Here is a 27,802-nt window from a genome sequence, read left to right on the forward strand (position 1 = left end):
CGCCAACATCCACGCCCGCGCCCCCCAATCCCTCCACCCCTCAGTGAGACCCTGCCCCAGGCCCATGCCCCCCAATCCCTCCGCTCCTTGGTGAGACCCTGCCCCAGGCCCATGCCCCCCAATCCCTCCGCTCCTTGGTGAGACCCTGCCCCAGGCCCATGCCCCCCAATCCCTCCGCTCCTTGGTGACACCCTGCCCCAGGCCCATGCCCCCCAATCCCTCCGCTGTGCTCCCTATGCTAACGTCCGTGCCTGTGCCCACCAACCCCTCCACTGTGCTCCCTATGCCAACATCCACGCCCACGCCCCCCAATCCCTCCACTCCTCGGTGAGACCCTGCCCCAGGCCCATGCCCCCCAATCCCTCCGCTCCTTGGTGAGACCCTGCCCCAGGCCCATGCCCCCCAATCCCTCCACTCCTCGGTGAGACCCTGCCCCAGGCCCATGCCCCCCAATCCCTCTGCTCCTCGGTGAGACCCTGCCCCAGGCCCGCGCCCCCTGCAGTCAGCAGTGTCTGGGCCTAGCTCAGCGTCCCTGCATCCGCCACCAGGGCCCCCAGGGCTTCTCGTGTCCCGCAATCCGAGATGCCATTCTCCTCGCTCCTGGCCCCTGGCGCCTCCACTCTGAGTCAGGGCTGCCAGCCTCAGGCCCGCCCCCCGCTGGGCTGGAAACTGGGCCCTCCCCAGGGCCCCGCTCCTCTCCGCCTCAACCACCGGCTGGGCAGGGCCACAGAGGCCCCAGGAGCCTGCCAGGGAGGTGGGCTGCTGGAGAGGGAGGGGCCCTGGGCTGCCCAGCCCACGGGGAGGAATGGGCTTGGGAGGGCGGGAGTCCTGCCAACACCCCTCCACCTTCCGACTCCCCAGCCCAGAGGCTCAGACCAGGGACCCTACCTGTGCCCTTTGCCCTCGTCAGCAGTGCCATAGGGCCATTGGGTTCCCACGAGGAGGGACCTGAAGTTCCCGAGAGCTGAGCCCACCACCAGCATCACCTTAACTGTCACCGCATCCCCACCCTCACAGCTGCCACTGAACTGACCACCAACATCAAATCAGCATCATCACCACCAACACAGTCACCGTCATCGCCATCACCACACCATCACCACCATCACCATCATCATCACCGTTATCACCATCGCCACCACCGCCACCACCACCGTCATCGCCGCCACCACGTTATCCGAGCACCCCGGCATCACTACCATCATCGTAGGGGTGACACACGCATCCTGCGACCGTCAGCACCATCAGCACCACCACCACCATCACCAACATCAACACCCCGTCTATAGCACAGTCCTTAATGCTGCCATCACCAACGCCGTCCGTATCATCATCATTGCCACTGCCACCGCATCACCGCCATCACTGCCACGAACACCACGCCAATGCCACCATCACAGCAACACCACCAGCACTGCCACCATCTCCAACTATCACATCATCAACAGCAACCCTGCCATTGCACCCACATTATCACCACCATCGCCACCATCGCTGCCAACATCACCACTGCCAATGCTATCCTCTCGCCACCCCCCCATCAGCACAATCACCCCACCGCCGTCACCGCCCTCCCTGTCCCTGTGCTCCCCGGCACCACCTCCCCGATCGCAGCGTCCGGGACCGCCATCACCTCCTCAGAACCAGCACCGTGGCTGTGCTAGCCCATCACAACATCCAGCGCGCACTGACCCGCGTCCCGCCACACAGGGCTCACCACCAGCCCCGACAACCACGATGGATGGAGCCCAGGCCGCCACCTCCGCCTTGTCCGGCACAGCCCTGGCCACCCGCCCACCCGCCAGGCATTTCCCGTTCACTCGGCGCCCAAATGCCCAGCCGCCTCAGGTGACCTCCAGGTCATTGTGCCACCCCTCCGCCCGGGTGCCTCGGCACCAAGGCCAAGAAAGGGGACTGGACCCCACCAGTCAGTGCTCCCTGCCAACTAGGGAGGCTCTCCTGTGTCTATGCCACCTCCCCCCCGCCCCCGAGTCGGCGCCCGCAGAGCTCAGACACTTCCTCTCTCTCCTCCTGGCACCACGGGCAAGGGCGCAACCGCTGGGGCAGGAAGCAGAGACACAGGGGTCTGAGCGGAGAAGTGCACAGGGGTGGGGGCAGGAGAATGGGCAGGAGGTCCCCCAACAGGTGAGGCCCCCCGAGACGACGAGGGCAGAGGGCCCGGCGGGCGGAGGGCACAGGCCTGGCAGAGCCCAGTGGCCCATGGCCCAGCCGGGACCTGTCTGTCCTTCCAAGTCCCTCCTCGCAGGAGAAGGCAGGCCCCCAGCAGGCATCTGCCGCCCGGCTGCCCCCCAGGACAAAATGGGGGCACAGACGGGCAGAGGCTCCGGTGGGGGGTGGCCTTGCCCAGGGCAGCACCCCCTTCCCCCCTGGCCTCCTCAGGTGGGGAGCAGAGCGCACCCCATGCTCACTGGGGGCCTCTGTGAGGGCTGCCGGCCCGGCCCTGCCCACCAGGAGCAGGCTGGCGTGGGAGAACTCGGCTGGGAACGGGCCACCGACAGCGACTCGGGGGGCTGCCAAGTCTCCCTTCCGCTCGCTCCCTGCTTGGCCGGCCCCTCGCTGCTCTCTCCACGGAAACCGAGGATGGGGCACAGCTCTTAAAGGGACCAGGACGTGCCCTGGGGCAGGGGCCCCCTGAGGGAGGCAGTGCTGGGGGCCCGTGGCTGGGAGAGAGCACAGACCACCCATCCTCCACACAGCCACCCATCTCCTCACTGACCCATCCCCCATCCCCCATCCCCCATTCCCATCCTCCACCCCTCCCCCATCCCCCATCCCCCATTCCCATCCTCCACCCATCCCCCATCCCCCATCCTCCACCCATCCCCCATCCCCCATCCTCCATTCCCATCCTCCACCCATCCCTCATCCTCCATCCTCCATTCCCATCCTCCACCCATCCCTCATCCTCCACCCATCCCCCATCCCCCATCCTCCATTCCCATCCTCCACCCATCCCTCATCCTCCATCCTCCATTCCCATCCTCCACCCATCCCCCATCCTCCATCCTCCATTCCCATCCTCCACCCATCCCTCATCCTCCATCCTCCATTCCCATCCTCCACCCATCCCCCATCCTCCATCCTCCATTCCCATCCTCCACCCATCCCTCATCCTCCACCCATCCCCCATCCCCCATCCTCCATTCCCATCCTCCACCCATCCCTCATCCTCCATCCTCCATTCCCATCCTCCACCCATCCCCCATCCTCCATCCTCCATTCCCATCCTCCACCCATCCCTCATCCTCCATCCTCCATTCCCATCCTCCACCCATCCCTCATCCTCCACCCATCCCCCATCCCCCATCCTCCATTCCCATCCTCCACCCATCCCTCATCCTCCATCCTCCATTCCCATCCTCCACCCATCCCTCATCCTCCATCCTCCATTCCCATCCTCCACCCATCCCCCATCCTCCATCCTCCATTCCCATCCTCCACCCATCCCTCATCCTCCACCCATCCTCTATCCCCCATCCCCCATCCTCCATCCTCATCCTCCACCCGTACTCCATCCTCCATCCTCCATCCCCCACCCTCCACCTATACTCCACCCTCCACCCATCCCCCATCCCCCATCCTCCATCCTCCACTCACCCATCCCCCATCCTCCATACATCCCCCATCCTCCATCCTCCACCCTCCATCCTCCACTCACCCATTCCCCATCCTCCACCCTCCATCCTCCACACAGCCACCCATCTCCTCACTGCCCCATGCCCCATGCCCCATCCTCCACCCCCCACCCATCCTCCATCCTCCATCCTCCATCCTGTCTGCAGGACTCTCCTTCCCCCACCAACATGCCTGCTCCCAGACCTCACTGCTGCTGCCATGTGACGTGGGGTGCTGGGAGGGGCCCTGAGCCCCGTCAGCCAGGGTAAGGGGGGCACTGGGTCTCCTCACTCAGAGGAGGGGCTGATTACATGGCAGGACTCCTGACGGAAGGGTCTCTAGGGGCCTGTCAGGGCCTGGAGTTTACAAAGTATGTGATGACACCCCGCATCGGTGCTGAGCCCATGCATGTGCACGTGTGTGCGTGTGAGCATGTGAACATGAGTACATGTGTGTGCATGTGTAATGAGAACAAGACGCGTAGGGTCTGCAGTGTGGGTGGGACCCTCTGACTCATTCTGTCCAAGATGAGTGTGCCGCACACTCGGCTGTCCCGGGGGTCGGAGGAGGAGACAGCCCACCAGCTAGTGACGCATGCGTAACAATGTGAGAGCACTCAAGTCATCTCCAATGAGACACGGGGTCAGGGCTGAGTGTGACCAGGGTCAGGGCTGAGTGAGACCAGGGTCAGGGCTGAGTGTGACCCGGGTCAGGGCTCAGTGTGACCAGGGTCAGGGCTGAGTGTGACCAGGGTCAGGGCTGAGTGAAACCAGGGTCAGGGTCAGTGTGAATAGGGTCAGGGCTGTGACCAGGATCAGGGTCAGTGTGAATAGGGTCAGGGCTGAGTGTGACCAGGGTCAGGGCTGAGTGAGACCAGGGTCAGGGGTCAGTGTGAATAGGGTCAGGGCTGAGTGTGAATAGGGTCAGGGCTGAGTGAGACCAGGGTCAGGGGTCAGTGTGAATAGAGTCAGGGCTGAGTGTGACCAGGGTCAGGGCTGAGTGAGACCAGGGTCAGGGGTCAGTGTGAATAGGGTCAGGGTTGAGTGTGAATAGGGTCAGGGCTGAGTGAGACCAGGGTCAGGGTCAGTGTGAATAGGGTCAGGGCTGAGTGTGACCAGGGTCAGGGCTGAGACCAGGGTCAAGGTCAGTGTGAATAGGGTCAGGGCTGAGTGAGACCAGGGTCAGGGGTCAGTGTGAATAGAGTCAGGGCTGAGTGTGACCAGGGTCAGGGCTGAGTGAGACCAGGGTCAGGGGTCAGTGTGAATAGGGTCAGGGTTGAGTGTGAATAGGGTCAGGGCTGAGTGAGACCAGGGTCAGGGTCAGTGTGAATAGGGTCAGGGCTGAGTGTGACCAGGGTCAGGGCTGAGACCAGGGTCAAGGTCAGTGTGAATAGGGTCAGGGCTGAGTGTGACCAGGGTCAGGGTCAATGTGAATAGGGTCAGGGCTGAGTGTGACCAGGCTCAGGGTCAGTGTGAATAGGGTCAGGGCTGAGTGTGACCAGGGTCAGGGCTGAGTGTGACCAGGCTCAGGGTCAGTGTGAATAGGGTCAGGGCTGAGTGTGACCAGGGTCAGGGTCAATGTGAATAGGGTCAGGGCTGAGTGTGACCAGGCTCAGGGTCAGTGTGAATAGGGTCAGGGCTGAGTGTGACCAGGGTCAGGGCTGAGTGTGACCAGGCTCAGGGTCAGTGTGAATAGGGTCAGGGCTGAGTGTGACCAGGCTCAGGGTCAGTGTGATCAGGGTCAGGGCTGAGTGTGACCAGGGTCAGGGTCAGTGTGAATAGGGTCAGGGCTCAGTGAGACCAGGGTCAGGGCTGAGTGTGACCAGGGTCAGGGCTGAGTGTGACCAGGGTCAGGGCTCAGTGAGACCAGGCTCAGGGTCAGGCAGATTGAGTTCAGCTCTCTCTGTGCTCAGGGCTCGGGTACCATGGGCGAGTCATGGCTTTCAAGGTCACTGTTTCCTTGGATGGTCACTGGTGCTCTCACTCCCCCACACACGTGCCCCTGCAGACATGGGAGGGAGACCCCTTCTCTCCAGCAAATGCAATTCCAGGGCTCCTCCAGCGAGGGCTGACTGGGGAACCGACTGGGCCTGCCCAGGCCACAGCGGGTCACCCAGGAAGCCCTTGGCTCCTCTGGCGTTTCATGGGGAGGAGCCATCCAGCATAGAGCTGGGGGAGCCCTCCCTGGCCCCCACCCACCAACCTCCCTCCCCTGTGGGCCCAGCTCTGGATCGGATGACTCAGCTGGACCCCAGGCCTCTGAGAGCCTCACAGGGAGGCCCAGGCGAGGCCCAGGGAGCGCCCGGGGCTGTGTACCTCTGCTCACACATCAGCTCGCGAAGGGGCTTCCTTCCGTGGGCCGCCCGAAGGCGCCCAGCCCTCGGCCACCGGGTCCACTGCCCCTCCTGCGGCACGTGGCATGACCTGAGCCTCACACAGACCCGCTGCCGCCCGTCTCACGGGGGAGAGGCTGAGGACCAGGGCTCCTGCAGCTGTGATGGCTGAAGGGCAGCCGGGCAGCCAGGTGGGTGGCTACGGGCAGCCCGACAACTCCCAGAGCCGGGCACAGCCCCTGCAGAGTCCACGGCCTCCCCCCCCCCCACCCCACCTGCCTGCCTATGCCCTGGCTTTTGCTCAGGCTCTGCCTCGGCCCCTGTCCTCCTCTGTCAGCCGCTCTGGGAGCCTGCCCTGACCCCCAGGACACACGCCCACTCGCTGCCCAGAGCACGAGGGGGGACATGGTGCCTGTACCTCAGGCCTGGGGCCCAGCAGGGCACACTCCCCCCAGGCCTGGGAGGGCGCACAGGGAGGCCTGAGGGCTGGTGCCAGGGCCGAGACGGGCTGACGGTGACGACTCCCAGCTCCCACTGAGCACCCCTCCCCAGTGCACGCCCAACCCCTGGGGGCAGGCCCTGTCCCACCAGGCCCACCTGGGCCTTCGGATCCAGCGCCAAACCCCTCCTGTCCTACCCTCCCAGTCCTGACCCTCCACCCCTCTGGGCGTTGCTCCTCACGGGGACCTTTGCACAAATGTCCCTGTGGCTAAATGAGGTCCCCACCTCCCCCTGTGCCTTGCTATGTCTTGCCCCCCCCCCGTTGTGGGGTGCCCATGCTGAGCCCTGAGACCCATGTCACAGCCCAGCCAAGCCAGCCTGTTCCCGCCGGGCATGGAGCGGGCACCTGGCTTGTTCTCATGCGCTGCAGCCCATGGCACGGGCGGCATCGGCAGGTGCAGGACAAGGACCTGGGCCTGTGATCCCGGAGCCCCCACCGCTGCTTCCCATCTGATCACCCCACTCTCCAACCCCCCTCCCTTGAGCCGCCCCAGGCCTGTGTCCTGCTGGCGGTGGCCAGGCCTGTCACTGGCCCGGCTGGACTTCCCTGGGAGGGCGGGGGCGGCCCGGTGGGCGCCATGCTGCCTCAGGGCCAGACCGGGCGGAGGGAGACGTGGCCAGACCAGAAACTGTACCCCTGGCCGCGCTGGGTCAGCTCCCCAAACCCGCCCTGGGCCGAGGCCACCACCCACAGGCACTTACACGTCCGTTTCGTCCCACAGGATGCAGGTCTGGTTGGTGGTGCCCTGGAGGGAGGGGGAGGAGTCAGGGCCACCTGCCAACCCCTCTCGAGCCCCACCCAGGTCACAGGTCACGGCCCAGGGTCACGGCCGGATCCGCCCACAGCTGGGCCAGGTGCTCTGCCTACAAGTTCCTCTAGGAAACAGGTGCGTGAGGGGGAGGACGCTGAGGCCAGAGGAGGGAAGAGCCTCCCACCCCCCTGCCTCCCACCCCCATGTGGCCATGGGCAGCTCCTGCCCTTGGGCAGCCCGGCCAGAGCCACCTCTGGGTGCTCCCATGGCTGGTCAGCTGCGGGCACAATGGGCAGCAGAGAGCCCCCAGGGAGCCCTGAGGGTGAGCGAGCGAGGGTCAGGCGGGCACAGGGAGGCCTCAGAACACCCCATCCTGCAGGCCACCGCGTGCCACAGGCGGGGGGCTCTCAGCATTCCTGGGGGGCAGCTGCTCTAAACGCCGATGGGAATGACCTAGCCCTCACCTAACCCTGCAGCTCCCACTTGACAAGGGAGGGAACCATGGCACGGAGAGGTGGAGCAACTCGCCCAAGGCCACACAGCAGGAGAGAGCAGGGCTGGTCCTCCCACTACGCTGGCCTGGGGTTCGAGGCCTGGCGCTGCCCTGTCCTGGTTGGGTGACCCTAGGGCTCCAGGGCGTCTCGGCCTGGCCTGACAGAGAACCAACCCCAAGGAACAGGGCATGGCGGGCCTGCGGCAGGGCCACATGGTCTTGGGATGGGATGGCTGTGTCTCCCCCACAGGAGCCACCAGGTGGACGGGGACCGGCCGCCGTGGCTGGGACTCAGGTGTCAGAGGCGGTTAGATTCCGGCTCCCACGCCACCCTGCTGTGTGACCCTGAGCAGGTCGCAGCCGCTCTCTGAGCCTCAGTTTCCCCACTCGCCACTCAGGGGTGAAGGCAGCTCCCACAAGGCTGAGGGAGGCCCCCTGCCCCCCCTCCACACACAGGGCCCGACGGGAGGAGCCGCGCCCGCAGACGCGCACCCGCGGGGGCACTCACGTTGTACATGTGGGCAAACTCGATCTCCAAGGGGGTGAGCAGGGAGCGCGGGGGCGGCTTCACCGTCACCGAAATGACCTTGGAGTTCAGGACGGTCGTGTTCCTGGGAGTCAGGGCCGCGTCAGGGGGTCCCGGAGCCCCCTTTCCTGGGTGCCCGCCGGTGCCCGTGCCCCTGCCTCCCCGCCTCCTCCAGGCTGGCCTCCCCCACGCCCGCCTCCCAGGGGCCCACCTCTGAAGGGCCAGGAGGCTGCCCAGGTTCCGGTAGAGCACGGTGCCCACCACAAACACGGACGAGTCGTCGGCCTCTGGAAGACAGGGTGCCGGTCACCCTCCTCCCTCCTCCCCAGCCTGGACCCCGGGAGGCCGGGCTCCGTGGGCCTGCTGCACCCACTGCAGACACAGCGCTGCCGTCGGAGAGCTGGGGAGCCTGCCCAGGTCCCCCGAGTGGCCCCCGAGAGCTGGGACAGGCAGGGCCATGCTCTTTGCTGGGCACCCGGCCGCCTGCCGCGTGACTTCAGTGGAAGCCCAGTCCCTGCTGCGACGCGGAGGTGCTTTTGTCCATCCCACGAGGAGGCCCGGGAGGCCAGGGGGCGGGGGGGGAGGGGCAGGAACGCTCCCGGAGGCAGCGGAGGCCATGCGCGCACCGAGAAGGAAGGGAGCAGCGAGCCGGCTCCAGAGCCCCTTCCCAGGCCGGACCTCAGACACTGGCCCGAGTCCCCCGGGGGTCCCTTCCCGGGGCCGCACCTGCCAGCCCCGTGGAGAAGACGCTCTTGGACACCGTGACCCGGTCCTCGGGCACCTTGGCCCAGGCGCCCGCGGCCCGCCAGCCCTTCATGGGGAAGCTGAGGTCCGTGGCGCCGCTGGCCGGGAGCTTGTGGATGCTGAGGACTGTGGCGGCACCGACAGGAGACAGACAGACGGACAGACAGACAGAGCAGCCACGTGACGAGGAGCCTCGGCCCTGAGGAGCTGGGAAGCGGGCCTGGGGGTTCAGGGCCACCACGTGGGGTGCTCACAGCTCGGAGGGAGCCTGGGGCCCCGGGCCCTTCCTGGCCTCTCCCCGAAGCCCTGGTCCCCCCCGCGGACGGCTCGCGCCCGTGTGCACTGTCCCTCCATGGCTTCCTGGGCTGGCCAGGTCCCACGGGCCCAGGGGGTCCACGTCGCTGCCCCCGATGCAGGAGTCCAGCCCCCCCTCCACTGTGGCTCCAAAAAAGGGACAGGGACGAACCTGTCCCCCTAACCCCCTGCCTCGCGAGGACAGTAAGGAGACGACGGGGCCTGGGTGGGGGTGACGCAGAAGGAAAGTGCGGGGTGTGGGGTGCAGGAGGGGTGTGCAGAGAGAGTGGGGGAGGCTTTGACAAATGGCCCCGGCGATGCATGTGGGATGTGGTCATCGTAGGCCTCAGGTGGGGTCCCAGCCGGTTACGGCTCCACATACCCGTGAGGTGAGCCAGCCCCCTGAGCAGACGCCCTGGGCGTGGAGGGCAGAGAGGGGCGGCCGCACAGTCCAGCCCTCCCATCCCCAAGGCCGGCCCTGGGCGACCAGTAAGCGTGGGCCCGGCCCCGGGGGCTGTGGACGGGGGTCGTGGTGTGTCCCAGGACACAAGGTCTCCAGGACATTGTCTGGGTCTGAGACGCCCCTGCCGCCCCGGCCAACATCGTGTCAGGTCTGTGCACAGAACTGACCTGAGACGCTGCCTGGAGGGGGTCTGGCCCTGCCCATGTACACAGGGGAGGAAACTGAGGCAGGAAGGCCGGGCCCAGAGCCGAGCAGAGTCTGGGGGCTCAGCGGGGGTGGGGGCTTACCCAGGTTGTCTGTCACCTGGTACGCGTCCCGCAGGTCCTTCATGCGGAAGCCGATGACGTCCACGAAGTCCTCCACCAGCCGGAACAGCTCCCTGGCGTTGGGGCCCATCTGGGGGGCGGTGGGGGGGGGGCAGCCTCAGAGGCGGGAGCAGCCCCATGAGAGCACCAACCACCAGAGCTACAGGGGGTGTCGTCGAGGGCCCCACACTCGGGCCGGGGACACCTTGTTCCTCCACCTCCTCCACCTGCCCCTCAGCTTTAGGGTCCTGCTGGCCACTCCCCAGCCCGCAGGCTCCGGGCCTGACTTGGGAAGCGGGGTCGGGACCTTCGAGTACCCGTCGCGCTTCATAGACGGGGACACTGGGCCCGGGGGGCTGCTGTGCCAGGGGGCCAGGCTGGGAGGACAGCGGGTCCCTGGGCTCCTGCCGTCCCCCCTGGGTGCTGCCCGGGGGCAGGTCAGCCTGGGAGGGAGGGAGGGACCACCCTTTCCCGATGAAAAAGAACCGCCGCATCCTGGTCACCCCAACGAGCACCACGTGACCAACACATCCCCACCCCCATCCTCACGGAGCCCCCAAGGTGAGCTACTGTCCTCTGACTGACGGGGAAACTGAGGCTCAGAAGCATAAGCAACCTCCTCCAAGCCACACGACGGGCGAGGCCGACGGGGGTGAGAACCCAGCGTTGGGCCAGCTCAGCCCGGGAGGCGCCCACTGCCTGGCCGACCTGCTGCTCTGACCGCGCCCTCACCAGCTGCGCCTCCTCCCACTTGTCCCGGTTCTCCTCCGCCAGCAGGTTGCTGATGATCTGGACGAAGTTCTGGACGAGGAGGAAGAACAGAGGACAGGCAGCAGGGTCAGGGCCGGGCCTGTGACCAGGGTCAGAGCTCAGCGTGTGACCAGGGTCAGGGCTCAGCGTGTGAGCAGGGTCAGAGCTCAGGGTGTGACCAGGGTCAGAGCTCAGCGTGTGACGAGGGTCAGGGCTCAGGGTGTGAGCAGGGCCAGGGCTCAGGGTGTGACCAGGGTCAGGGCCCAGTGTGTGACCAGGGTCAGGGCTCAGGGTGTGACCAGGGTCAGGGCCCAGTGTGTGACCAGGGTCAGGGCTCAGGGTGTGACCAGGGTCAGGGCTCAGGGTGTGAGCAGGGCCAGGGCTCAGGGTGTGAGCAGGGCCAGGGCTCAGGGTGTGACCAGGGTCAGGGCCCAGTGTGTGACCAGGGTCAGGGCCCAGGGTGTGACCAGGGTCAGGGCCCAGTGTGTGACCAGGGTCAGGGCTCAGGGTGTGACCAGGGTCAGGGCTCAGGGTGTGAGCAGGGTCGGGGCCCAGGGTGTGACCAGGGTCAGGGCCCAGGGTGTGACCAGGGTCAGGGCCCAGTGTGTGACCAGGGTCAGGGCCCAGGGTTTGACCAGGGTCAGGGCTCAGGGTGTGACCAGGGTCAGGGCTCAGGGTGTGACCAGGGTCAGGGCTCAGCGTGTGACCAGGGTCAGGGCTCAGAGTGTGACCAGGGTCGGGCTCAGGGTGACCATCTGCAGCCCCCTTTCCCCGCCCGGGGGTCGGGGCACCTGCACGTCGCCGGGCGTGGGGCTGTAGTAAGCCCTTCGGAAGATCTCCGTCATGTTCCTCAGGACGTCGATGGTGGAGAGCAGGTCCCCGCTGTAGCTGGCGCCGTCCTGGGAGATCTCCACCAGCGTCTGGATGACCTCGGACACGCCCTCCCCAGGCAGCCCTCGCTGTGCCTTCGCCAGGTGCTCCCGGGTCTGGGGAGATGGAGAGGGTTGGGCGCCACGATTCTACAGGACACGGCAGGGCCGGTGCCCAGGACCTCCCAGGCCCAGGGACCCCTCTGCCGCCCCTGCCAGTGGCCACAGCGGACGTGTGTCCATAGGGTGCCACCGGGGACAGAGGGTTATGCCTAGAACTCGGGCAGAGGAGTGCCGGGCCGGCGGCAGGCCCTACCATCATCTGGATGTTCCGGTAGTCGATGGAGACGCAGCGGGTGTAGGTGGGGGGCTCCCAGTAGGCGACGCCCTCCTCGTCCAGCTCACAGCGTCGCAGGATGAGGCCTGGGGAGGCGGTGGGTCAGCGCTGCTCCTGCCTCTCGGCTGGAGGCCCAGCTCCGGGCAGGCTCCCGCCCGCAGCTCCCAGGCCCCAGCCCCTCTGGCCCGACCCTCGGCCCCGAGGCAGGGACAGTCCGAGAGCAGAGCCGGCACAGGAGGGGCCCCTCGCTTTCTCTCATCCCCAGCATTCCTGAGCGGCTGCTGCCGGGACCAGTGGGAGACAAGCCTCCAGGCCCCACCTGCACGGGGAGAGCCCGCAGCTGGAGGTGGGTGTTTGGTGTCAGGTAGCGACAGCCTTACACACAGGTGCACCTGTGACCCAGCGCCTGCTGCCAGGAATCGGCCAGGGAGGCGGGCACAGCCCTGCCACGCACGGGGCCTCGGGGCGACAGGGACACGGGTGCTGCCGACAGCCCCTGGCCAGGCTTCAGGGCCACCTCCCCGCCCACACACAGCCCGTGAGGACAAGAGCCCGCACCCCGTCTCGGTCGCCCTCACCCGTGGCGTTCCGGGGGCACCGGACTGCGGCCGCCTCTCCCGCCGGGGTCTCCTTCCAGATCACGGTGCCAAAGTTGTCCTCGCCACAGATCTCGTGGGGCTCTGCCAGGAGGGAGGGGACAGGCAGGGCGCTCAGTGCTGGTGCAGGTCAGCGGTCAGACCCCCCCAGGACATCCACCCTCACAAGGGGAGTCCCCCGGCCGCGTGGCTCAGGGGCTGAGATCAGCCGATGCACCAGGAGGTCACGGTTCAATTCCCGGTCAGGGCACAGGCCTGGGTTGCAGGCTGGATCCCCAGCAGGAGGCGTGCAGGAGGCAGCCGATCCCTGATTCTCTCATCATGGATGTCTCTCTCTCCCTCTCCCTTCCTCTCTGACATCAACAATGATATATTTAAGAAAACAAACACAAACAAGGGGGAGAGGGTCCCCGGCCAGTTCAGCCTGACCCGGCCACTGGGGCGCCTCCCGGAGCCCGGCTGTGGGTGGCGAGGGGACACGCACCGGGGCACCGCTGGGCGCTGCATTGCCGGTGCTCGTCCTGCGGGCCCTGGCAGGCGGCTCCCCCGAAGAAGGGCCCCGAGCAGACACGCTCCCGCCGCTGGGAGCCGCCCCCGCAGGTGACGCTGCAGCCGCCCCACGAGGCCCAGGCCTGCCACCTCCCGTCCACTGCGGGGCGGCCAGTGTGGAGCGACGCGCCGCAGATCCAGGAGTCACGGCGGCCAGAGGCACAGGGCCGGACAACACGGACAGGACACGGGAGGGCCGGACACGCAGAGCCGCGGGGACCCAGGCGGGTGGAGCCGGAAGCCATCCGGAGGAAAAACATTGAGACCCGGGAGGAGAAACCAGAGCTCAGCTCAGTACAGAAAAACAGGTGCCTCTCCTGCACTGCCCCCCCCTTCCCGGCCCCAGGCCCCGGACCACATGCCAGGCCCGGTCACCCCATGGCCTCAGCCTCCTCCCTGCCCGCCCGCGTCCATGGGCGCTGACCTGGGCACTGCTGCAGGAAGCAGTCTCTGCTCTCCACCCAGTGGCCCTGGCACTCGGCGCCCCCGTACGAAGGCCCGTTGCACTCGCGCGTGCGCTGCTGCCGGCCCTGCGCGCAGCTGGCGGAGCAGGCGCTCCAGCTTGACCACTCGTTCCAGTTTCCGTCCACTGCCCGGCCCGGGGGAGGGAGGGACGGGAGCCGTGTGAACACCCGGGGCCGCGCCCAGCCCAGGATGTGGTGTGGACGCCCAGGCCCCTCCCCCCCCACACACACCTTGCAGCCTGGGACATGGGCCTGAGACCCCTAAGGCCACCCTGATGCCAGGGGCACATGGATGAGGGTGCCCCAGAGTCTCCAACCTCCAGCCTGGCCCCTGGGGCTGGCCCTTCCCGCCCTCCTCGGTGCCCCCGGCGCCCTCCCTCTCACCTACCAGGGCACAGGGCGATGTTGCAGAACTTGGTTTGCTTCTCGGGGCCCTCGCACGGGTTGCCTCCGAACTGGGGGGGCCTGCAGGTGCGCGTGCGGTCCCGGAAGCCCCGGCCGCAGGTGCTGGAGCACAGGCTCCAGGGGGACCACTCGTCCCAGGCGCCGTGCACTGCGGAGAAGCCGGGGCGCCGCTGACCCTGCGGCCACAGGGCACAGCTGCCCAACCCCTGACCTGATGACCACCTCCCTCCCCTGTCCGCCCAACCACCGCCTCAGATGCCCCGCCCCGGCCCCCCCACCGGCGCAGATGCCCCGCCCCTGCTCTTGGTGCCCCGCCCCCGGCTCCCCCACCGGCGCAGATGCCCCGCCCCGGCCCCCCCACCGGCGCAGATGCCCGGGTCCCGGCCCCGCGCCGCCCACCTGGACACACGGCCGAGTTGTTGCACAGCCGCTGCTCGCGCAGGGGCCCGCTACACTGCGTGCTGTAGGAGGAGGACACGCAGAAGCGCGTGCGGGTCTGCCAGCCCTCGCCGCACGTGCTGGAGCACACGCTCCACGGGGACCACTCCTCGGCCGCGGGGTCACCTGCGGGCAGACCCACAGCCTCGCCGCTGCCTCGGAGCCCGAGCGCGGCCAGACCCGCAGGGGGACCCCGCCCTCCGGGGAGGGGCGGCGGGGCCGACCTCAGGACCTGCGTCCCCTCCGAACCCGCGGGCTGGGCTGGTGCCCCCAAGCCAGCCGCCAGCAGAGGGCAGCCTGGCGCCGGGAGGCTCGGGTAGTCATGGCGACCAAGGTTGTTGGTGCGGGTGGCGGCAGTGAGTCGGGACTTGTGCTAAGACCCTCCCCGTGAAACCAGCCCCCCGCTCCACGCGTGTTCGTCCTCACGCCTCGCCCCCCGCAGCTCACCCGTGTGCGGGGCCGAGAACCCGAACTGCTGCAGCTCGTCCCCCAGCTCGTCGCGCCGCCGGGCGTCCGTGGAGCGCAGCGACTGGCTCCGGGAGCTGCTGCGCGCGGCCGCTGCGGGGCGGGCTCCGGTGAGCGGCCGGTGGCCCTCGGGACCCTGGCCGCCCCGCCTCCTCCCCCGGACTTTTGGGAAACCTGGGACCAGGGCCCTGGGCCCCATCTCCCTGCTCCACGCCCCGCCCTCTTCCCCCAGGGCCCTGCTCAGCACCCCCCCACCCGACCCCAGGAATCTCTCCAGGTTTCTGCGATGGGACCCTCTTCCCCAGCAAAACCCCACCCTTAGGATGGAGTCTCGTTATAACCTGATTTAATTTTATGGGAACAGCTAAAACATGGGTGAGGTCATTAGAGTCTTATTGGAGACGCATGTTCCGGAGGTGGATGGAGCTGGGCAGGGGGGCAGGGGGCAGGTGGGGCTGGGTGGCGGAGGAAGGCAGCGCCCCCAAATCCCCAACCCACAGGGGAGAGGAAAGCCCACCCAGCCCCATCTACTGACAGCCCTTCCTTCTCGCGGCTCCACACCCGCGGCTCCGCCCTCGCCCAGGCCCCGCCCCATCGGCCGGACCCCGCCCAAGTCCCCGCCCACCCGGGGCCCGGGCCCGCCCCCCGCACTCACCTCCGCAGGCCTTGCGGTTGCACAGCCGGCCCTCCTCCAGGACCCCCTCGCAGCCGCTGCCCCCGAGGCCGGGCGAAGGCAGGCAGGTGCGCGTCCGCGTCTGCAGGCCGCCCCCGCAGTCCCGCGTGCACTCGCCCCACAGGGACCACAGCTTCCAGCCGCCTGGTGGGAACCAGAGCGCAGGGGTCCCGAGTTCAGAGGGTGACCCCGGGAGTCTCCCAGGCAGGGATGGGGCACAGCGGCCCGCAGGGTGGGCCCGCACGTGGGAGGCCTGGGTGTGGAGGGTCAGCTAGGAGTGCGGGATGTAGGGGAAGGGTGGGCCGGAGACTAAGGGCCTAAGGACCAAGTTCATGCCAACTGGTGTGGCTCAGTGGTTGAGCATCGACCTACGACCAGGAGGTCCCGGTTTGACTCCCGGTCAGGGCACAGGCCCAGGTTGCAGGCTCCATCCCAGTAGGGGGCGTGCAGGAGGCAGCCGATCCATGACCCTCTCACACGGGTGTTCACAGAACAGGTGTGGAGCCTGGCGAGCGTGCAGGGCTCAGTGGGCAGGCGGGACTGGGTCGGGCTTTCTTCTCTCTCTCCCGCTCCCGCCCTCTCTGAAGTCAATAAAATATATTTAAAATAAGACCAGGTCCAGGTGGTGCCTGCGCCGCCCCCCGCCCCGCCATCCTGCCCTGCCCATGCCCTCGTCTGAGGATAGCGGGCGCTGCTCCCCGGACTGACGCAGAAGGGTAGGAAAGGGCTGCGCAAGGACGGGCACGGGCGTTGTCACTGGGGTCAGAGACGACCCCAGAGAGTCAATTTGATTTGCAGCAAATTTCGTGTCCAAGTGACTGGCCAGCGCAGAATCGGTCAGTGGAGGGCCCCGCCTGGCTCCCGCGCCTGTTCCCGGAGCCGGCCAGCAGGGGGAGCCAGGCGCAAGGGAACGAGGCCGGCTGGGCAGGCACCTCCCAGTGTGGGCGGCGGGGCCTCATTCTCCACGCTGGGTGCACAGTGGGCAAGGGGAGCCGTCCACCCCAAGCCTATGGGGAACCTCTCTCCCTCTTCTCATAGGCCCACCCTCCCACCCACGGCCCCACCTTCCCCCGGGCCCACAGAGGCAGGGCACCTCTGCGAGGGCACGCAGCCTCCTGCCTGTCCCCTGCGCCCAGCCAGGAGGGACACCGCAGGTGGGGGGCGGATGCACTCAGACCATGACAGGCAGGAGGGGCTGGGACCTTAGCGGCTGCCCCTGGTGGGTGGGCACGGCCCCTGCTCTGTCCCTCGCTCACACTCAGTCACAGGAGGCTCCCAGGGGTGGTGAGGCCCAGGGAGGGGCTTGCCCGGGCCACGGGGGTGGGGAATGGAGGGACCTGGCTCTGAGCCCCTTCCTGGGCCTGGGTGTGAGCCCTCCTCCGCTATCGTGTTCCCGCAGCAAGGCCTCCCTGCTCCTGTTGCAGCCCCGTGGAGGGCCCGTGCCCCCCGCTAGGAGGAGCCTGAGCAGGATCGCGCCCGCTGTGGGCCCGCCCCGCACCCTCACGGGAGGCTGCTCCCAGGTCCAGCTGTCCCGGGGCGTCCTGGGCAGGGCCCCTCCGCCTCCAGGGGGCCATGCTCTGTGCCAGACACCTCAGCACCCAGGAACCTAAGTCCCGTGCACCCTGGGGGCAGCTCTTCACCCCGTTCACAGCAGCAGGAACTAGGGCTCAAGGAGGTGGTCCGGATGCCTGGGAGGCCTGCCCGGAGCTGGCACTGACGGGCAATCAGCAGCACCAGCCTGGAGTCTCCTGCAGAAACGCCACCTGGGCTCACACTGCAGGTAAGGACGAAATCGCCAGGGCCGCTGGCCTCCGCATGTCCGTGTGCCCGAGCAGGGCGCCGACGGCCGAGGCTGCTCCCACTCCTCATGCCCCGACTCGGGGGGCTACGCCCAGTGCCACGGCCGTGTGCCAGACGCGGACGGGAGGGAGCCCCAGGTACCCAACGAGCCAAGGAGAGGAGCAGGCCTGGAACCCACAGTCGGACTCCGCATGCTCCGCGGTGTCCCCCAGACTAAGGCCGCCCACCACGACCAGCCACAGGCCCCAGTCGGGCCTCTAGGCCTTGGCAGTGGTCCCTGCCCTGGCCACCCTGTCCTGTGACCCTGAGACGCAGGGGCAGGGAAGGCCGAAGTCCTGGGAAACAGGCCTGGCGGCGGTTCAGGCTGGGCACGTCTCGCCGGTCACCCCCGCCTCCCCGGCCCAGCCCCCACACGGAAGCCTGCGTGACGTGGAACCAGCCGTGGGTGGGAGAGAGAGTGTCCAAGCCAGGCTAATCAGAGGATGCCACTCGGTTCCCATGGCAACTGCTGCAGAGCTCGTCTTTCAGGATAGACTCAGGTTAGGCCTCAGCTGCCAAAACACCCACTACTTCAGGGCTGGTTACCTTGGTGACCCAGGTGGCAAGGATGTGGTGGGGGAAGAGGGGAGGGGGTGGCCATGGGCTCAGAGGACAGACCGCCCCCCAGGCCTGCCCCTGACCCGGGTCACATGCTGGACTCGGACGCTGGTTGCAGGCTGAGTCCCCTTGACCCCACACTGAGCTTGGACCCTCATCCTGCACTGTCTCTGACCCTGGCCATGAGCTTCCTCATCCCTAGCACAGGCTGAGCCCCGATCCCAGCACAGGCTGAGCCCCGATCCCAGCACAGGCTGAGCCCCGATCCCATCACAGGCTGAGCCCCGATCCCGGCACAGGCTGAGCCCCGATCCCATCACAGGCTGAGCCCCGATCCCGGCACAGGCTGAGCCCCGATCCCATCACAGGCTGAGCCCCGATCCCGGCACAGGCTGAGCCCCGATCCCGGCACAGGCTGAGCCCGGCTTTGGCCACACTCAGGAAATGAAGCTGCTATTTCTGTTGGCGTTTTATTTTTAATGTGTGTCCCCACACAGAGCTGACACTTGATAAATGTGCGTCCAGGACAGGGGTGAGCACTGCGAGGCTGGGCGGCCAAGGTGCTCCCGGCCGGAGCTCCCCACGGCGCCCGCGGAGGAGGGGCAAGGCTGGGGCCGCCCTCCAGGCCCAGAGAGAGGCCGCCTTCTTCCCCAGCTCAATGCGCCTCTGTCCGGAAGCCTCATTTCCATCTCATTACGGGATGAATGGAACCAATTAATGGCCTCTGAGGAGCCTGGCCACCCAGGAGGGAAGGCGCAGGGAGAGGGGGCTCCGGGCCTCTTCCCACCCTGGCACCCCAGCCCAGAGCTGTGACCTCCCCGTCCCTACACCCCACGTTGGCGGAAGTGGGGCGCTGGGGGGGGGCCCTCCCTCTGCTGGGCCTTCCAGGTGCGTGGGGAGTCCCCCTTTGGAGAAGGGGGACTGTGCACTTCCCGTCTCCTCCAGCAGAGGGCGCCCCAGTCCAGCAGGTGGCGCAGCACCTGCCCACTCACCCCGCCCACCTGGCCGAGTTCCCTGAGGACCCCGCCCACCTCCCACCAGCGGAGGGCCTGTCCCTGGGCACCAGGTCCCTTCTCTGAGCCCCTGCAGGGACCTGCCCATGGGGACCTCAGGGGCTGGAACAGCTCCCTGAAATCCCTCCCCAACCCGTCCCCAGTCCACAGCCCTCGCCCCCACAGACATTGCCTTGCATTCTCCCTGTGGCCCCCAACGGGCCCAGGGACACCTGCCCCCCCCCCCCGCCCCCCAACACACACTCTGCACCCAGCCTCTCCACACCCTGCCGGCCCTCGGACGCCCTTCCTGAGGGAAGCGTGGGGCTCCCCTCTCGGCCGCGTGGCCAGCGCCGCCCAGCTGCGCAGGTGCTGGGACCTCAGGGTGAGGCCGAGGGCCATGCCCCGCTGCGCCCCCTCCAGGTGCGGCGCCCCTGCAGGTGAGGCGCCGAGAGCCCCTCCCAGCACCTGGGAGAGGCGTCCTCTCCTTTCGCCTCGCAGCGGGGGGGGGGGGGGGGGGGGGGGGCATCTCACAGACAGAAACAGAGGCCCTGGCCGGTGTGGCTCAGTGGACAGAGCGTCCGCCTGTGGTCTGAAGGGTCCCGGGTCCGGCTCTGGTCAAGGGCACAGGCCTCGGCTGCAGGCTCAAACCGTAACCCTGTGGGGGCGCGTTCAGGAGGCAACCAGGGGCGTGCCTCTCTCACATCCTCTCTCTCTCTCCCCTCCCCGCCCCCCTTGCACTCTTTCTAAAAATCAGTGGGAAATTATCCTCAGGTGAGGATTAACAGCAACAACAAAAAGAATATTTCTCAGGAAAAAAGGAGCTACTAATGCATCCAAAAAAGAGAGAGAGAGACTGGGGCCTGCGAGCCGCCCCCCCCCCCCCCCCGCCGCCCCCAGGCCTGTCTGCGGGCCCCTCCTCCAGCCGCTCGTCCTGGGAGTGGTCCTGTTGGAGGTGGAAGGCCCAGTCCCACCGGCTCTGCCCTCGGGCCTGGGTGACCGGCAGTCCCCCCTTGCGGGCCTCCCTCCTCCCATCTTTCTGGGACACGGCAGCCTCACGTGGAGCTTCTCCATGGGGGATGGCACACGCGTGTGCTCCGTGGTCACGGCCCGCCCTCCCTCCCCCACGTCTGGGGTGGCCTCGTCACCAGAGGATACTGACACCTGTTTCCCCCAGTTTTCTAACTCGGTCCGTGTGAGCGCAGCGCCCTGGCCAAGGTGGTCAGGCCTGAGCCCAGCAGGGAGCCCTCAGGCCTCCCCACACCCCCTCGGGCTCTCCTGTGCCCCTCAACGCGCTCAGTGCCATCTGGCCCCCTCCCCACACTCTCTGCCCGACCTCTCCACACCCCGCAGATCCCGGGACGGCTCCCACGCCCTTCCCGAGGGAAGCGTGGCCTCTGGGGCTGGGACGAGACCAAAGTCCTGGGGGTGGGGGGTCACGGCAGAGGCCACCCACCACGTGGGGACAGGCTGGAGTCGGCGCAGGACTCGGCCCCTCCCGCGGGCTGGGTGTCCTGGGTGGGTCTTGGTGTCAGCCCAGCATCTCAGTCCCAATCCTCCAACCCACCTGTCCAGGCGTCACACACACTCAGCCCCCAGCTCAGCCCCTCCCCACCACTGGGACGCACACAGGGACAGGGACACGCACACAGGGCCAGGGACACACACAGGGACACGCACAGGGACAGGGACATGCACACAGGGACAGGGACACACACAGGGACACGCACACAGGGACACGCACAGGGACAGGGACACACACAGGGACATGCATAGGGACACACACAGGGACAGGGACACACACACAGGGACAGGGACACACACACAGGGACAGGGACACATGCACAGGGACATGCATAGGGACACACACAGGGACAGGGACACACACACAGGGACAGGGACACGCACACAGGGACAGGGACACACACACAGGGACAGGGACACACACAGGGACACGCACACAGGGACACGCACAGGGACAGGGACACATGCACAGGGACATGCATAGGGACACACACAGGGACAGGGACACACACAGGGACAGGGACACACACACAGGGACAGGGACACACACACAGGGACAGGGACACACACACAGGGACAGGGACACATGCACAGGGACATGCATAGGGACACACACAGGGACAGGGACACACACACAGGGACAGGGACACACACACAGGGACAGGGACACACACACAGGGACAGGGACACATGCACAGGGACATGCATAGGGACACACACAGGGACAGGGACACACACACAGGGACAGGGACACGCACACAGGGACAGGGACACACACACAGGGACAGGGACACACACAGGGACACGCACACAGGGACACGCACAGGGACAGGGACACATGCACAGGGACATGCATAGGGACACACACAGGGACAGGGACACACACAGGGACAGGGACACACACACAGGGACACACACACAGGGACAGGGACACACAGGCCCACACTCCCAGCCCCCAAGACGCTGCGTTTTCATTATCTCCCATGTCGCTTCTGCAATAAAATTCTTTAATTAAAACATGAATATTTAAAACGACCCTTGAGAGAAATAGCCCCGTCACACTCTCGGCAGAAGAACACAGAGACGGGAGGGACGAGACGGAAGGACGGGGGACACACGGACAGACCCTGGTGTGAGTGCGCCTCAGGGGGGCGGCCGGGCAGAGGGGACAGGCCGAGCGAGGCGGGCGCGTGCCGTGACCAGGTGGCGCCTGGACAGGCCCGGCGGGGGGAGCGGGAAAATGGGCCACGGCTGGCCTGGGCCGCCTGTTCCCTCCGCGGCGCTGCGCACGGCCTTCTGGGGGAGGAGATGAAGGTCGCGCCTCCCCCGCCTCCCTCCCCCCCCATTGGGGGGCGAGGCTCCCTGGCAGAGGGCTCTCCGGAGGGATCTGGGGTCTAGCGTCTGCCCGGCGCCGCTGTGTGTCTTCTGGATGACGCTGGACCTCTCTGGTCCATGTGCCACCCCATCCCCATACACACACGTACACACTGGGCACATGGATGCAGGGACACACATGTACCCACACACGCCTGCCCCTTCCCCCTCCGGGCACCGCCGCCAGCCATTCCCTCTTGGAATCTCCACGGGGGCCCCGCCTGCTCACCCCCCTCCACACCCCGGGCCCCGGTTTCTGCCGCAGGCCTCTGGGTCCCCTGCCCACGACTAAGAGGAGGCACTGAGGATCCGGCGCCGACTCGCTCCCATCAGAAACGCGTGCGCACCGGTGCCCACTCCTCACGCGACCAGGGAAGCAGTGCTGGCTCTTTCCAGTCATGGCGAGGGGCTGCGGGAGAGGACGCTGATGGGCTGCTGGGTTGAGGGGCTTGGGGAGCCCAGCGTGTGCAGACCAGGCTGGGGCGTCATCCCAACCTGGTTCTGGCAGAACCCCCAGGCCCCAGAGCCCTTGCTCGCAGGATACCGCCTGGACGACCCAGAGGCCTCTCATACTCGGGTCCACTCTGACCTCCGGATCTTCCTCCCCACCCAGTGTCGGGAGTGGTCTGGCCACCTCCTTCCTCCGCACCCACATCCTGTGCATCAGCAAGTCCATCAGCACCCCCACCACCGCCAGGCCCGCCTCCCCCCAAGTCCAGAAGCTGCTGTGCCCCCAGAAAGCCTCAGGGGGTGCCTGCAGTGCCTGCAGTGCCTCCCACCCCCCCCCCCCCCGACTCCCTGCTCTGGGCCTGGACACCCTGTGTGCCTACAGCCTGGGCAGTGTCCAAGCCGGTCCCTCTCCTGCTCGAAGCCTCCAGTAACCACTTTGTTCTCGAGAGAACAAGTGAACCCCAGCCAGGGCTTTCCCCACTGCACCCCAGCTCCTGCCTCAGGGCACAGAGTGGGTGCCCAGCAAGGGGCGGAGCTCTGGCTCCCCCAGCACACAGGCTTCGCCCCGGTCCTCACGCCTGCCCGCCTCCACCTTCTCCTCCGACTCCGCGCGGCTCTGAGCAGCGCCAGGCACTTCCCCGCACGGCGCTGCCCACCAGCCCCCGGGCCCAGCGCCTGCGTATCGGGTGCCCAGGGGGCCTGGCCCTGGGCCCTGTCTCCCTGGGACAGCGCACCCCGCAGAGCAGTCCCCACTTTGCAGGTGAAGAAACCAAGGCTCGGGCAGGTGGCCGCAGGGAAGTGGCCCAGCACGCTGACCACCCCCCCCCCGAACTAGCCACCCTCCGCGCCTCTGCTCCTCAGCAGCTGTCCCAGCCAAGGCCACAGTCACCCCGCCTTGCCCAGCCCAAGGCCAGCCCTCCCGGCCGTCCACCCCGCCGCCCGGAGCTGCATGAAGCCACCGACGTGTTCCCCCCATTGGATGGGGCATTTTCTGCTGGGGTCCTGGACACCCCCCCCCCCCCGGGGGCTCGGCCTGCCTCTCCCATTCTCCCCACTCCTCCCCAGCCACCTTCACAGCTCAGGGAGGCGTCTAGTCGGGATCCGGGGGCTTAAGCAGAGGGGGCCAGCATAACGGGGGCCTTTGCACCACACACACTTTTTTATTATAATTGACTAGAGGTTGGGTGCACGACATTCATGCACTGGGGGGGGGGGGCAGGGGGAGTCCCTCAGCCCGGCCTGTGCCCTTTTGCTGTCCGGGAGCCCTTGAGGGGACATCCTTAGCGCTGCCACAGAGGCGGGCTGCTGCGCTCGCCAGCCGTGAGCCTGGCTTGTGGCTGAGCCGTGCTCCTCCTGTGGGAGTGCACTGACCACCAGGGGCAGCTCCTGCGTCGAGCGTCTGCCCCCTGGTGGTTAGTGTGTGTCATAGCAACTGGTTGTTCTGCCCTTCAGTCGATTTGCATATTAGCCTTTTATCATATAGGATTTCAGAGAGGATGGAGCCTGAAACCCAGGCATGTGCTCTGACCGGGAATGGAACTGTGACCTCCTGGTTCGTAGGTTGATGTTCAACCACTGAGCCAGGCCGGCCGGGCCCCACCAGCATTTGATGTCGTTAAAGACGTTATTCTGAGAAGCAGTGCAGCAGCCTCAGTGGCTCAGGAGGGGCTAGAGCGCTGGACAATGCTCACCGCCAGCGTGGACCACCAGCCGGCCTGGCCCCTGGATGCCCGGCACCTGTGTTCAGCTGCTTGCCTGGCATCTCAGACCCGATAGTCTGAGACGAGCTGTGCCCTCCCGCCCTCCCCGTCCCAGCCGCTGCCCCAGCCTTGAAGATACTCCCAGGAAACCCGGGGTGTCCTGAAGGGGGGCTCCACCTCCTGCCCCGCCACCTGTCAGCCCCACCAGCTTCCCAGCACCACCGGCACCTCTTCCACCGGCTCTCACCCCCAGGCCCCGCGGCCGCCCTCTGCAGGGCTGACCAGCCCGGGCCCAGCCTCTGCCTCCCTGGGCCTGCAGGGCCGCTCTGGGCTCTCCAGCACCTTGGACCTGCCCCTGGTCCCAGAGACCCTGACATCGGCAGGACCTTTCCCGTGCCTGACCCGGAGCCTGGGGCGCCTCTCGGCGCTCAGGAACTGACCGCGTGGACGCGATTCACACAGCACGCTCCTCCCCAAGCCTCACCTCCCGACCGACCACACTCCACGCAGCGCGTCCCCAGAGGCCCCGCAGACCCGGCCGCCGGCCTGCAGCCTGCGGCCACCAGATGGTCCAGCGTTTGAAAAAGAAGGGCCCTCCTGGCCAGAAAGGGAAACACCGACCCCACCGTCCTTCCCTCCTTCCCTCGCTCACTCCTGAGCTCTGCCGCCGCCTCCCCGAGTTGCCCGGGCCCCTCACTCACCTGGGGCGCCATCCTGGCCCCGGTCCTGGGTCAGGCTAGTCAGGCAGTTCTCAGGGCCTCCGGCTGCTCCGTCCCTCACGCAGACGTCGCCGTGGGGCCCCGCGGGGCCGGAGGCCGGGTCCCCGGAGCCCCCGCCCAGGCAGGCGCAGGGGGTCTGCATGATGCCACAGGGGTGCGAGCTGCGGCTGCCGGCCAGGCAGGCGTCCAGCCAGCGGCACAGCATCTGGCAGGCGGCCCGGCTGGGGCTGCGGTTGCCCACCACCAGGTACTCCACGGAGAAGTCGTCGTCAGGGGGCCCGGGGGCCGCGTCGCGCCGCATCTGCAGGAACTGCTTGCCCGCCTGCAGGAAGGCCAGGGGTGCCGAGGCGTCGCACAGCCGCAGCACCTCGTCGAAGCTCTCCACGCCCAGGTAGGTGCGCGTGGACTCCAGGAAGGAGTCGAACTGGTAGGTGCGCACGCGGCCGGGGCCACGGCAGGGCGCGGGCGCCTTGGCCACCTTCACGTAGAGCGTGTAGCGCCGCGGGTCGGGGTTGCGCAGGGTCCAGGAGCAGCGCGAGGCGTTGGCGGGGAACACGGCGGCCGCCGAGAAGTAGCCGAAGAACTTGCCCTGCACCAGCGTGGCGCACGGCTCGGCCCCGGGCCCCGCGGCGGCCCCCATGGCGGCCCACGCCTGGCGCCCCAGCAGCAGCAGCAGCAGCAGTGGGCAGAGGACCCAGCGCGGGCTCGGGGCGGCCTGGCCCCTCATCCTAGCTCGCGGGGCCGCTGGGGTTCCGCGGGCTGGGCAGGCAGGCGCGGGCCAGGCCTGGACATGCCAGGGTCCGGCAGTGAGCGGACCGGGCTGGGGGCTGGGGCTGGGGCCGGGGCCGGGGGCAGGAGGAGGGGCCTGTGGGTGACCCAGGGGGCTGCAGTGGCGCCTCACGTCCAGAGCCCTGTGCCCTCCGTGGCCGCCGGCAGCACCTGGAAGAGAAGGAGCAGGATGGGGGTTGGTGGGACCCCCCTGGGGAGACGGGGGCTGAGGGCACGGAGGGGCCAGTGCCCCCCACAGCTTTGAGCAGCTGACACAGGCCTGGTGCTGCTGCCAGGCACCTGCCCTGTCCACCTGTCCACTTGCCACCCACCATGTGTCAACCTGCAGGCCCAGGGGCCCAGCCCGGGGATGGAGACCTCCTCCTCCGCCCAGACCCCGACAGGGCGCACTGGGAGGGCTGGGAGCACAGAGCCCCCTAGAGCCACCTGTGTCCAGCTGGCCTGCAGCGACCCCTCGCCTCCCCTCCTTTCTTAAAAAATATAGTTTAATTGATTTCAGAGAGGAAGGGAGAGGGAGAGAGAAACATCCATGATGAGAGAACCATTGATCGGCTGCCTCCTGCGTGCCCCACACTGGGGATGGAGCCCGCGACCCGGGCCTGTGCCCTGACCTCCTGGCTCCTAGGTTGGCGCTCAACCCCTGAGCCAGCCGGCGGGCCTCACCCCTCCTTGTGAGGCCGGTGCTGTGAGCCCCTTTCATGGGGATGCTGAGGTCAGAGGGTGACTCACCCAAGGTCACAGCGAAGGGGCAGGAGAACCTGCACCTGGACCCAGACTGACCCCAACCTTGTGCCACTGGCATGGCACCTGCTCCTGCTCCTGCTCCTCCCCCGAGACAGGAAGGCCGCTCGGGGCGCGTGCGAGGGAGGAGTTGGCACTGCCCAGCCCGACCTGCCTCCATGGGGACCCTGGCAGGTTGCTTCTGTCTCTGAGCCTCAGTTTCCCCACCGTCCCCAAAGCCCAGGCTGGGCCCTGGGTCCCACGCAGCAGGAGAGCTGGCAAGAGAGGGAAGGAGGGAGGGAGGGAGGGAGGGAGGGAGGCAGCGCCCTCCAGAGTCCGCCTGGCCTGCTGGTGCCGGCGCCTCCGCCAGCTGAGCACACAGGCCGGCAGCCTGCCCACGGGCCTGGCCCTGCCTCCCGTCCGGCCCAGCTGGCCGGAGACACAAGGTCAGTCCCTGCTCTGCAGTCCCCACCTGGCGTCCTTCCTGCGTGGGCCTCGGGGACGGAGCAGGGAACTGGCACAGGCCGGACGCCGGCTGCCCCTCCCAGCCTCAGTTTCCCCATCTGTCAAATGGGGGTGAAGCCTCCCTCTCAGTAGGGGGGTCAGCCCTGGACCTGGGGGTTACGTAGCGACAGGCCGGGACTCCAGCAGGGAGGAGGCGGGGCCAGGGTCAGGGGACAGTGTGGCCGGCCTGGCCCTGGGCGGCTCCTTAGTGGCAGAGGTTCAGGTCCCCAGAAGGGGCCTTGCCCACGTCTCCCCCTGGCGAGTCCGGGGAGCCCTGGTCCCTCCGTCTCCTGGCCACTCAGGGACAGCCTCTGACGCTGTCGCAGCAGAGCAGCCAGCCCGGCTGCAGTGCCCACCGCTAGTCCAGGCTGGGCCCCCAGACCCTCCCCACCCCCCCAGAGGGGCCCAGGGACCCCGCCCAGCCCAGTGGCACCAGCACAGCCCTCAGCGCCCGGCCGGCCCTGCTGGTCACAGCTCACCCCACTCCTGGAGGCCCCCCCCCGCGTCCCCCACAGCAAGCACCAGGCGGCAGTGGAGGTCGGAAGCAGGGCCGCCCCGTAGAAAGGCCGCCCGCCTGGCAGTGGGGAGGCGGCTGGGGGCCGGCGAGGGAGGCTGTGGGGCTGGGGTGATGGAAGTGGGGGGGCCAGGGGCTGTGGGACAGACACGGAGGACGTCTCCGGCCTGGACCCTGAGGAGGAGGGAGGTGTCAGTGGGGGGAAGGGGCAGGTCAGGGCAGAGCCTGAGCCCTTTTGGGCCGAGCACGCCCCAGCCCAAGGCTCTGGAGTGAACCTTCAACAGACACCCAGGCACAAGACAGCCTAAAGGGCCCACTCATGGGGTTCTCACACAGGGTTCCTCGGAGCCCTGGGGTCCCACGGGGGACCAGGAGGAAGCCAGGGCAGGAGGGGAGTGCAGGGCTGAGGTCACTTCCCGGCGCCCCGGCCTCGTCTAGGACGTCTCTGACTTGAGTGGTTTTGCGCCCTGACTGCCGGCCAGCGTCTGGCCCGGCCGCGGGTCCAAGCACCGAGCCCCAAGCCCCTG

At 67.6% G+C, this 27,802-nt stretch overlaps 1 protein-coding gene across 2 annotated transcripts in view; it reads right to left on the bottom strand.

Annotated features, from left to right (window-relative positions):
* The window catches only part of ADGRB1 (adhesion G protein-coupled receptor B1), a 59,876-nt gene that overhangs the window by 24,134 nt on the left and 7,940 nt on the right, over positions 1-27,802 (bottom strand). The window contains exons 2-17 of one of the 2 annotated variants that reach the window (XM_036337856.1): positions 24,731-25,687; positions 15,575-15,736; positions 14,902-15,012; positions 14,416-14,580; positions 14,000-14,164; positions 13,572-13,736; positions 13,083-13,247; positions 12,581-12,682; positions 11,982-12,088; positions 11,588-11,782; positions 10,779-10,847; positions 10,029-10,137; positions 8,967-9,110; positions 8,452-8,527; positions 8,223-8,325; positions 7,172-7,215 (exon numbers count right to left, since the gene is read on the bottom strand). In XM_036337856.1, the coding sequence (XP_036193749.1) occupies positions 7,172-7,215; positions 8,223-8,325; positions 8,452-8,527; positions 8,967-9,110; positions 10,029-10,137; positions 10,779-10,847; positions 11,588-11,782; positions 11,982-12,088; positions 12,581-12,682; positions 13,083-13,247; positions 13,572-13,736; positions 14,000-14,164; positions 14,416-14,580; positions 14,902-15,012; positions 15,575-15,736; positions 24,731-25,475 (2,627 nt within the window). In that variant the 5' untranslated portion in view covers positions 25,476-25,687. Of the gene's footprint in view, positions 1-7,171; positions 7,216-8,222; positions 8,326-8,451; positions 8,528-8,966; positions 9,111-10,028; positions 10,138-10,778; positions 10,848-11,587; positions 11,783-11,981; positions 12,089-12,580; positions 12,683-13,082; positions 13,248-13,571; positions 13,746-13,999; positions 14,165-14,415; positions 14,581-14,901; positions 15,013-15,574; positions 15,737-24,730; positions 25,688-27,802 lie in introns of both variants that reach the window. The other variant, XM_036337855.1, reaches the window with a different exon arrangement.

Source organism: Myotis myotis, unplaced genomic scaffold, assembly GCF_014108235.1.
Source record: "Myotis myotis isolate mMyoMyo1 unplaced genomic scaffold, mMyoMyo1.p scaffold_m19_p_16, whole genome shotgun sequence".
Lineage (NCBI taxonomy): Eukaryota > Metazoa > Chordata > Mammalia > Chiroptera > Vespertilionidae > Myotis > Myotis myotis.